General features: G+C 54.5%; 1 protein-coding gene across 1 annotated transcript; it reads left to right on the top strand.

Moving 5' to 3' along the window:
• Positions 1–3,825: 3,825 nt before the first annotated feature.
• KLHL40 (kelch-like family member 40) lies at positions 3,826–9,966 on the top strand. Its single transcript, XM_006892984.1, has 6 exons — positions 3,826–5,057; positions 6,472–6,632; positions 6,919–7,026; positions 7,233–7,418; positions 8,773–8,919; positions 9,854–9,966. Exons 1-6 carry the CDS (start codon positions 3,834–3,836, stop codon positions 9,963–9,965), a joined length of 1,938 nt encoding a protein of 645 aa, XP_006893046.1. The 5' UTR covers positions 3,826–3,833; the 3' UTR covers position 9,966.

The raw sequence follows: 9,966 nt of genomic DNA, 5'->3' as shown, positions 1-9,966 counted from the left end.
ACACTTAACAACAACAATCAACAAAGCCAGAGAGTAGGTTTTGTTTTTACATTATGATTAGATCAATCCCTACTTACCACATTCTCAATTGTTTTTTTCTATGAGGGCAATAACACCTGGTTAATTCTGGCATAGAGACTGAGAAAATGAAAAAGGATGGAAGGAGATGGCATCTTGTCTTGTGTTCATCTAAAAGCCTTGGCATCACCCTTTCGTATTCCTCTTCCACTCAACTTGTGGACTTGTCTCTGGATGCTTAATAGTTCTGGATGAGGAAGATTCCCCATGACTTGATCGTTGCTCAAACGGGTGATGAGTACATCAAAGGCCGCCACATTATTCTACTTCTGTGTATGATTTAATTTTCCATCATGAAAAGATAAAACAAACAATGGCTCCTCATTTCACTCAGGAGAGAAACCCAAGTCCTTACGCCGACCCTCACGGTCCTCCTACCTGATTCCCCCTCGTCACCTGTCTGCATCTTCTCCTGTCTCCTCATTCACTTCTGCAGCTCCTTCCACTGGCAGAACATGCCAGGCACTCTTCTGCCTCAGGGCCTTTGCTCATGCTGTCCTCCTGCCCCTGTCTAGAATCCTCCTCTCCCAGGGCTTGAACCTGCTTCAACATGATCTTCTCAGTGGGTCTGTTCCGTTGTCTGTCGTTAACGTTGCTCCAACTCACAGCAACCCTAGGAACAACAGAAACCTGCCCATAGTCCATTTCAAAGCATTACCGACTTTGTCACCTTCCATGCCCTCTTTCCTGTCTCTATAGTTATTATTAATTTTTTAATTATTAATTTTAATGGAAGTTTACAAAGACTTTAGACTTTTATTCATCCATCGTTGCACTTTTCTCTCTGCCCCCTGGGTACCCCTAGTTAGCTCTTCTTTTTGAAAAGAAAAATTCTTTCATTGTTATACAATCCCCTCACGTCCACTCCACTATGCAACCTTCATTCTGGACTCCTGTCATGACAATAGTACCTAATCATATATCCCTTTTAAACAGTTCTCTCCCTCATCTGTTTCAATGCAGTATACATAATTTATCCCCTCTTTCTCAGCCTCCCCCCAACCCCGATGTCAATCCTATTTTACAACAGTGGCACTATGCAGTATTTGTCCTTTTATGACTGAGATATTTCACTGAGTATATTTATTATCATTTGACGTCCTGTATCATTATTTCTTTGCTGTTGTCTCCTCCTCTTCCTCAGAACATAAGCTCCGAGAAGTCAGGAATTCCTACTGAATCCCTAGCAAAAAAGACCTGGGCACAGCAGGTTCTCAATGAATGAATGAGCAGCATATAACTTATTCTAGGGGTTTGCCTGGTAGGGAGTGAGCACTATGGGATTCATCATAAGCTAAAAATATCTCACTGAGTCATCTGATAAATCTAAGAGAATTGTTCCATCAGTACCTTCTGTCCTGATCTTTGTGAAGTGAGAATATGATTAACTAGACATTGTGGCTTATCTGTAGGGCGTGGCAAGGCTGAGAGGGATTCTCATGGCTTCTGGAGGTGCGCAGAATGCACCTGGGTTCTCTTGGTGGGGTGAGCCAGAGATGGCTGAAGACAGTGACGGGGAGCCACAGGCAGGGACATGACTGAGCTCATGAAAGGGCAGGTGATTCGGTCCTGACCCTGCCTCAGATTCTCCCCAAGTGCCCCCTCCCCCAGTCTGGGGTTATAAACAAGTGACTCAGAAGAATGATGGGGGAGTGTCCAAAAACAGTTCACAGCAGGGCCCCAGAGGCTAAATTTAACCTCCGGCTGCAGCCTCTGGCACTTAGGGAAGAGTTAATCTTGGTGGCTGAGGCAGATGTGCGTGTATATGGGGGGGGGGGAGGGTCAGGTGTCCAGCATTGAGACTGGTTGTCCAACGTCTCAGCCTGGACCCCTCAGACCACAGCCAGGGCATAGGAACCATGGTACGGCAGAGATGTACCACCTCTCTGTTCTGGGCATAAAACCCTTCCTCATACAGGCTCAGGTAGCAACAACAATCAGTTCCCGGAATAGTTACAATGTGAAACTAATTTTATTTAATATAAAAGTTTCATTTTATACTGACTGGTTTACTTACAAAGTTTGTATACAGTGTTGGGATCTTTCCTTTACTCACCCTTCCTCCTTCCAGACATCAAATTATATGACCCTATGATTAAGCTCTCCCTTGCCAGCCCACCCTCACCCCTCAGCTCCCTATGTCCTGCCTAGAACATGTTCTACAATAATGTTCTTATACAGTATTTGTCCTTATGGGACTGAGTTAGTTCACTTAGAATAATGTTCTACAGTCCCTCCCAAGCTAAGTATTAATTTTCATAATCATTGCTCCTAAAAGCGTTATTTTTTTTTAATATTAGAATACAGCAGGTCACTCCCTTCAAGTCTGGCTTACTGCCATTGGGTTGGTTCCAATTCACAGCTGGCCCTCTGGGTTTCCAACGCTGTAAATCACATGGGAAGACACTCTCCATCATTCTTCCTCTGAGCCACTGGTGGATTTGAACCGCCAGAGACGCAGCCCCTGGGTTAGCACTGTTACCCTGTATGGACTACTCTGACAGATCTCCCAGCCACTCCCCTGTTGTTGTGTAATTCTCAAGCCAGAACTGACTCATAGCTGACCCTCTAGTGGGTATTCAGAGGCTGTAAATGTCACAGGAGGAGGGAAATGACCATCCTTCTCCTGTGGAACGGCTGGTGGATTTGAACCATGCGCCTTTGGGTTGGCACTACAGTTCCTTACCACTAAGCCACCAGAGCTTTCTAGTTATTCCCATTGTGTTCTTTTTTTTTTTTCAATTAATTTCAATGAACATTTACAGAGATTTTGGATTTCCATTCATTCATTGTTGCACTTTTTTCTCCATCCCGTTGTGTTCTTACGTCCCTTGCAACTCACAGCGACCCTATATACAACAGCTCTGAACCCTGCTCTATCTTGAGCCAATTCATTGCCTGCAACACATCTACTGTGACTATCCCAGTCAGAGTCAATCCATCTCATCCAAGATATAAAAAAGCCTCTGGGTCTTTAAACACCTTGAATAATAGAGTCCTAGGAAATGGATTTTCTAGCATGATCAACACCTTTGCATGCTGAAACCCTAGCACAGTGCTCTTCCAGAAACATGGCATTCCAGAGCTTCTGAACCTCAGCACAGCGAACTGAGGCTTCTGGATCTTAACACCTCACCTCCTTGTTGTGCATAAGGGGGAAACTGAGGCTCAAAAGAGAAACCTGCCTTGCCCAGACTCCACAGGAAAGTGGTATCCTGTTTACCTAGGGCACCTTCTTGTCTTCTTGACGTCCAAGGATGGGCTTAGAGCTGGGGCAGAAAAGGAAAAGTTCTTCCTATTCCAACTAGGCTCCTCTACAGGATGAATGCCCAAGGCCAAGTTCAAAGCAGTCACCAGGGGTGGCGAGTGGAACAAACTAGAGAAGGAGGAGATACTGGACAGAAAGTTCTGGAAGAGAGAAGATCCTCAAAGAGGGCCTCCCTGGCTTCTCCTTCCCTGGGCTGAAAGCCAGAGCTTGCTCACCTAGACATCACTCGACCAAGGCGTCCTGAGTCAAGGCCTGGCTGTGACCCATTTAGAAACGAGGGAGTGAGGCTCTGATCTTTGAGGGGAGGGTCCAGACACCCTTCCACCACCCCACCCCATAAGCCCCAGGGGCTGAGTCAAGGCTGCTGAGGTAGAGGACGTCTGGTCTGCCCAGCTGTCCCCTCCACGTCACCCGCAGGAGGCTGGGCTGCTCGCCTTACAGGGCCTGCGCCACCTCTATATATAATCCAGCAGGACAGCTGCGTTGTATGTGCCCCAACAAGAAGGCAGAGGAGCAGCGAAGGAGACCGAGCGTCCCAGCCACCCTTCCCACCATGGCGCTGGGCCTGGAGCAGCTCGAGGAGCAGCGTTTATACCAGCAGACCCTCCTTCAGGATGGACTCAAGGACATGCTGGACCACGGCAAGTTCCTGGACTGTGTGGTGCGCGTGGGAGAGCGCGAATTCCCCTGCCACCGCCTGGTGCTGGCTGCCTGCAGCCCTTACTTCCGGGCGCGCTTCCTGGCGGAGCCCGAGGCCGCGGGCGAGGTGCGCCTGGAAGAGGTGTCCCCGGACGTGGTGGCCCAGGTGCTGCACTACCTGTACACGTCGGAGATCACGCTGGACGAGGCGAGCGTGCAGGAGCTGTTCGCCGCGGCGCACCGCTTCCAGATCCCGTCCATCTTCACCATCTGCGTGTCCTTCCTGCAGAAGCGCCTGTGCCTCGCCAACTGCCTGGCCGTCTTCCGCCTCGGCCTCCTGCTCGACTGCGCGCGCCTCGCCGTGGCCGCCCGCGACTTCATCTGCGCGCGCTTCGCCCTCGTGGCGCGCGACAACGACTTCCTGGGGCTCTCGGCCGACGAGCTCATCGCCATCATCTCCAGCGACGGGCTGAACGTGGAGAAGGAGGAGGCGGTGTTCGAGGCGGTCATGAAGTGGGCGGGCAGCGGGGACACCGAGGCGCGTGCCGAGCGCCAGCGCGCGCTGCCCACCGTCTTCGAGAGCGTGCGCTGCCGCCTGCTGCCGCGCGCCTTCCTGGAGAGCCGCGTGGAGCGCCACCCGCTGGTGCGCGCGCAGCCCGAGCTCCTGCGCAAGGTGCAGATGGTGAAGGACGCACACGAGGGCAAGATGACCGTGCTGCGCAAGAAGAAGAAGGAGAAGGGGGCGGCCGGGGCCAAGGCGCCCGACAAGGACAAGGACAAGGCTGAGACTGAGAAGGAGGACGAAGAGGAGGGCGAACGGGTCCTGCCCGGAATCCTCAATGACACCCTGCGCTTTGGCATGTTCCTGCAGGACCTCATCTTCATGATCAGTGAGGAAGGCGCCGTGGCCTATGACCCCGCCGCCAATGAGTGCTACTGTGCCTCTCTCTCCACGCAGATCCCCAAGAACCACGTCAGCCTCGTCACCAAGGAAAACCAGGTGTTTGTGGCCGGGGGCCTGTTTTACAACGAGGACAACAAGGAGGATCCTATGAGTGCTTACTTCCTGCAGGTGCCTTAGCAGCTGGGAGAGGGGGACGCGGGGGCCAGGGTTTGGGCCCTGGGAGCAACCCTCGGGGGCCAAGAGACGACTGTCTCTACTTGTCAGGGACAATAACTGGGTCTAGGAGAAAATGGAGGTAAGATAGGATGACTGTAACCTGGGGACAGGCAGGAAGAGAGCAGTACGATTTGGTGCCTGTTTCAGGACAGGGCTAATCCTGAGATGGGAGGTTCTGTACATGAGTTTAGAATGAAACACAGAGAAGAGGAGCAGGCCAGGGCAGGGGTCCTGGGCAGGGTCTCAGCGTCAAGGCCGTGATTGGAGTCTGGGACACAGAACTTCCCACGGGGACCATGCTTCCATTATACAAATGGAGAAATAAGAGCTTGTAAAGTGCCTGGTTCAAGTCGGGGTGTGGCTGTGGCATCGCAGACATCTAAGACAGTTTCCAGGAAACAGTGAGTCTTGTTGTTACTGTTGTCAGGTGCTGTCCAGTCAAGTATGACTCATGCCGACCCTGCCCTGTGCCATCCTCACAATCTCTGACACCCTCGAGCCCTTTGCTTCTGTTGCTGTCTGTCCACCTGCTTGAAGCTCATCCTCTCCTGTGCTGTCTCTCCACCTTACCCTTTGAGTCTTGCTAGTTGCGTGGAATTTGAAGACATCGTAGTGTTTCTCAGTGCCAGATGAGGGGGAGATGCTGTAAGGGGTGGACAGAAAAGAGTCTGAGTGCTTTGTTCCTGAGGCCTGAGCAGCTGTTTGGGGGTGAAGGGCAGTGAGTGACACAGCTACGCCATAGGGCCGCTTCCCTGGCTCTCCTAGAATGGTGGTCTTTGTGCACCTATGTCATCATTTCCACCAGAGTCCCCAATTTTACACTAAGGTGGGGAGGGGTGCTGTGAGGTGAGGTCACTGGGGCACACTGATCCTCCCTCCCTGGTGGCAAGGATGTCTCTGTGGCCGGGGAACTCCTCTGTGACTGGTGGGACTCCTCTGTGGCCGGGTGACCCCTGTGTGGCTGGTGGGACTCCTCTGTGGCTGAAGGACTTCTCCGTGGCTTGTGGAACTGCTGTGGGGTCAGGGGACTTCTCTGTGGTCAGGGGACCCCTCTGTGGCCAGGGAACCCCTCTGGACCAGGGTACTTCTCTGTGGCTGGGGGGACTGTTATGGGGCCAGGGGACTACTCTGTGGATAGGAGACGCCTCTGTGGCTAGGGGACCCCTCTGTGGCTGGTGGGACTGTTCTGTGGCTAGGGGACCCCTCTGTGGCCAGGGAACTCCTCTGTGGCTAGGGAACTCCTCTGTGGCCAGGGAACTCCTCTGTGGCTGAAGGACTCCTCTGTGGCTGAAGGACTCCTCTGTAGCTGGTAGGGGCCAGGTAGCAGAGGCGGTAGCTGATGGGACCACTTGGCTTGGCCCCACAGTTTGACCATTTGGACTCTGAGTGGCTGGGGATGCCACCGCTGCCCTCACCGCGCTGCCTCTTCGGCCTGGGGGAGGCTCTCAACTCCATCTACGTGGTTGGCGGCCGAGAGCTGAAGGACGGGGAGCAAAGCCTGGACTCCGTCATGTGCTACGACAGGCTGTGAGCACGGGGCTGGGAGCGCCTGGGTCCTGGGGGCGGGGCCGCTAGAGGTGGGGAGCTGGCCCTAGTCGGTGGAGAATTAGAGTTAACCCGTAGGTATTAGAGTCCAAGGTTGGGATGGGGAGCGAGGCCATGCGGTACAAGTGAGGAGCTGAGTCGCCTAGGGGCTTCCTGTAATGTGTGCATCTGTTTATACGCAGTTAGTGGGTATATGAATGGACACGCAGGTTCTCAACACACTGAGCCGAATCCTAACCTCAACTCCATCCTCTCCTGTCTCTTCCAGGTCGTTCAAATGGGGGGAGTCAGACCCGCTGCCTTACGCCGTGTATGGTCACACGGTACTCTCTCACATGGACCTTGTCTACGTCATTGGTGGCAAGGGCAGTGACAGGTGAGGCCTTCAGACTTGTGTCAGGTGGCAGCAAGATTAGAGGTAGAGCAGAAGCCATCTCCCTGAGGCTGTCTGCACTTGGCCGAGCTGCGAGGCCGGGGGTGGGGAGAGAGGGGTGCATGTCGGGAGGCGCTGGGTGGAGGAAGCAGTGGTCCTCCTCCGCCTTCCGTCCACTCACTCACACCACCATCTTCCCCCTCCCACAGGAAGTGCCTGAACAAGATGTGCGTCTATGACCCTAAGAATTTCGAGTGGACGGAGTTGGCACCCATGCAGACTGCCCGCTCGCTCTTCGGGGCCACTGTCCACGATGGTCGTATTTTTGTGGCTGCCGGGGTCACCGACACTGGGCTGACCAGTTCTGCCGAGGTGTACAGCATCGCAGACAACAAGTATGGCTGCCTTCCCATCCCCTTCCTCCCTGGAAAGGCAGGACTCAGGGCCCACTGCAGGGTCCAGTGCTGTGTGTCGTTAGGCCTGTGTCCTCCTTCCCCATGTCTGGCCAGGCGGGACCCCTGGAGCCCATCTTGGATCTCAGCTGTTGAGCTTAGACGGCTCTGCAGAAAAAGCCCCTCTCCCCTGACCAGCCGTGAGGTAGGGAAAGGGCCTCTTCTAAAGGTGGGACAGAGTTTATCGCCAGTGAAGGCTGTGAAAGGTGCCTCACAGGGGTTGTTATTGTTAGGTAACTCTTGAATTGAGGAAGGTCTAATGGCCTCCTGAAAGGAGCTGCGCTGCAATCCCAGAGGCACGCAGTTCGAGACCACCAGCTGCTCCGTGGGAGAAGGATAGGACTTGCTTGGGAAATGATTAGGGGTTGAGGGTAAGAGAGAGAATGAAGTGGACCCTTCTGAGGTGGGGAAAGCCATTTACTGGGGAACCATTTAAGTTAGGAAAAGTGAGGGTCCAGCCTGGACACCTGGACATGTGAAATTAAAATGCCGGACGGAGGTGTCCCGGAAGAGCCTGCTTGGAGGAGCGCAGTCCAGGGGAGCAGGCTGAGCTAGAGGGAGAGATGGGGGGCTGTGTGGACAGCACACAGAGGGAGAGTTCCTTCGGGAAAGAAGGCGGCACGTGGGAGAAACGGACACCTAAGCCTTGAGGAACAGAGAGCAGTTCCATTAACCATCAGGGTGTCTGAGAAGGGGTGTGTATGAGTGGGGGGGGGATGTTCAGCATTCGTGTGACTTGTACTGGGGTGTGGGGCCTGCATATCAAAGCCCCACGGTGACTGGGGGGTTCAGTGAGAGCATTTTTTGGAGGAGACCCTCCTGCGGGGGGCAGGGATGATGGCTTCAAGGAGTGAAGATCCTGTGAGAAGAAAGAACTGTGTTGTGGAGAAGAGGGTGGAGCACCAGTGAAGGGCGTGAGGGTGTGAGTCAGTGAGCAGGAGTTGGTTCTGGAGAAGGAGGGACAGTGGGACGTCTGGAGTGGAGTTCACTGGGCAGAGTGGATGAAATGACACAGGAGCACTAAAGGGGAAATGGTGGGGCTGGAGGCTGGGAAAGGAGTGAAGGAGGAGGGAGAGGGAAGAGAATTCTGGCCATGAGGTCCAAGTGGTGGAGTGGGGGCAGCAGGCAGGCATTCCTGAGACGGGCAGCGGGCTCTCAGGAATGAGAGGGAGCCTGGGATTTACGTTTCTGAGGGGTGCAATGGAGGTGTGGGTGCTAGGGTGGCAGGGCCCTTCCTGCCTTTCATTCCCCAGCCCCCTGGGCCCCTGGGTAATGCCTCTCCTCACTCTCTCCACAGGTGGACTCCCTTTGAGGCCTTCCCGCAGGAGCGCAGCTCTCTCAGCCTCGTCAGCCTCGGGGGCACCCTCTATGCCCTCGGTGGCTTTGCCACACTGGAGACTGAGTCGGGGGAGCTGGTCCCCACAGAGCTGAATGACATCTGGAGGTGAGCCCAGCCCCAAGGGCCAAGAAGGGACGTGAGAGCAAGGCAGATGCCCACAGCCCGGGCATTATAGCCAGGTCCAGGCTCTTGGTCAGCTCATCTGGGGAAGGCTGACCTCTTCCTCCAGCAGGCCCGATGGGGAAGAAATAGTGAGCACGCGACATTTCTCTGCAGCCAGGCTGGAAGGCCTCGCTCGCACACGTGGCCCCTGACCTCTGTGGGGCATTGGCGCGGTCACATGACCCCAGGCTGAGGGCATAGACACAGAAACAGGGCCCAGGAAAGGGACCCTTGGAAGAGTGGTCAGGGCTTTCCTGTCCCCTCCTTCCTGGAGGTGGAGTCCAGAGGAGGGGAGCACACAGCGCAGGGCTCAGCTTGTTAGAACCATTGCTTTTCACAGCTGGTTCTTCCTGGGGCTGGGAGAAGAGGTTTCGGCATCCGGGGTGCCCTTTGAACCCTCATTCCCACTGTGGAGCAGTGTTGCTAGGAGAGGTGGACTTAGGGGTGCTTCTTAAAGTGTTGAGAGTGAGAATGTCCACACTGTGGAGGGAGCATAGCACTTCCTAGGGGATAGGGAGCTCCAGTGGCCTAGTAGTAAGGAGTTATGCTGCCAACCCAAAGGTGCAAGGTTCCAGTCCACTAGTTGCTCCATGGGAGTAAAATGGGCTGTCTCCTCCCATGTGATGTACTGACTCTGGAGAGAGTCAGCTTTGAGTCTGCACATAACAACAGAGGGAGAATGGCCGGTGTGGGGGCCCTTCCTGCAGTGCTGGTTGGCGCTCTTTGGGGATGGGCCTTGAGCTTGAGAGTCCTCAGGGTCGAAGCTTCCAAGGATAGACCAGCGTTTCGAGGTGCGTCCAGCCATCCCTCCTTGCTGGGTCCCACCCTGAACGCAGCTGACCAAGCTCATCTCACGGCACCCCCTCCCCCACCGCAGGTACAACGAGGAGGAGAAGAAGTGGGAGGGCGTGCTGCGGGAGATCCCCTATGCAGCCGGCGCCACGTTCCTGCCTGTGCGGCTCAACGTGCTGCGCCTGACCAAGATGTGAC

This window comes from Elephantulus edwardii, unplaced genomic scaffold (assembly GCF_000299155.1).
Source record: "Elephantulus edwardii isolate Elephantulus edwardi_28Jun2011 unplaced genomic scaffold, EleEdw1.0 scaffold00121, whole genome shotgun sequence".
Classification (NCBI taxonomy): domain Eukaryota; kingdom Metazoa; phylum Chordata; class Mammalia; order Macroscelidea; family Macroscelididae; genus Elephantulus; species Elephantulus edwardii.
This window is presented reverse-complemented; position numbering and strand designations above follow the sequence as displayed.

Bases quoted from the DNA above. Each gene is read 5' to 3' on its own strand.
- KLHL40 (XM_006892984.1), top strand. From the start codon at position 3,834: ATGTGCCCCAACAAGAAGGCAGAGGAGCAGCGAAGGAGACCGAGCGTC. The intron at 6,633-6,918 runs GTGAGCACGGGG...TGTCTCTTCCAG, and splicing joins GTCATGTGCTACGACAGGCT to GTCGTTCAAATGGGGGGAGT. The intron at 8,920-9,853 runs GTGAGCCCAGCC...CCCCCACCGCAG, and splicing joins GAGCTGAATGACATCTGGAG to GTACAACGAGGAGGAGAAGA.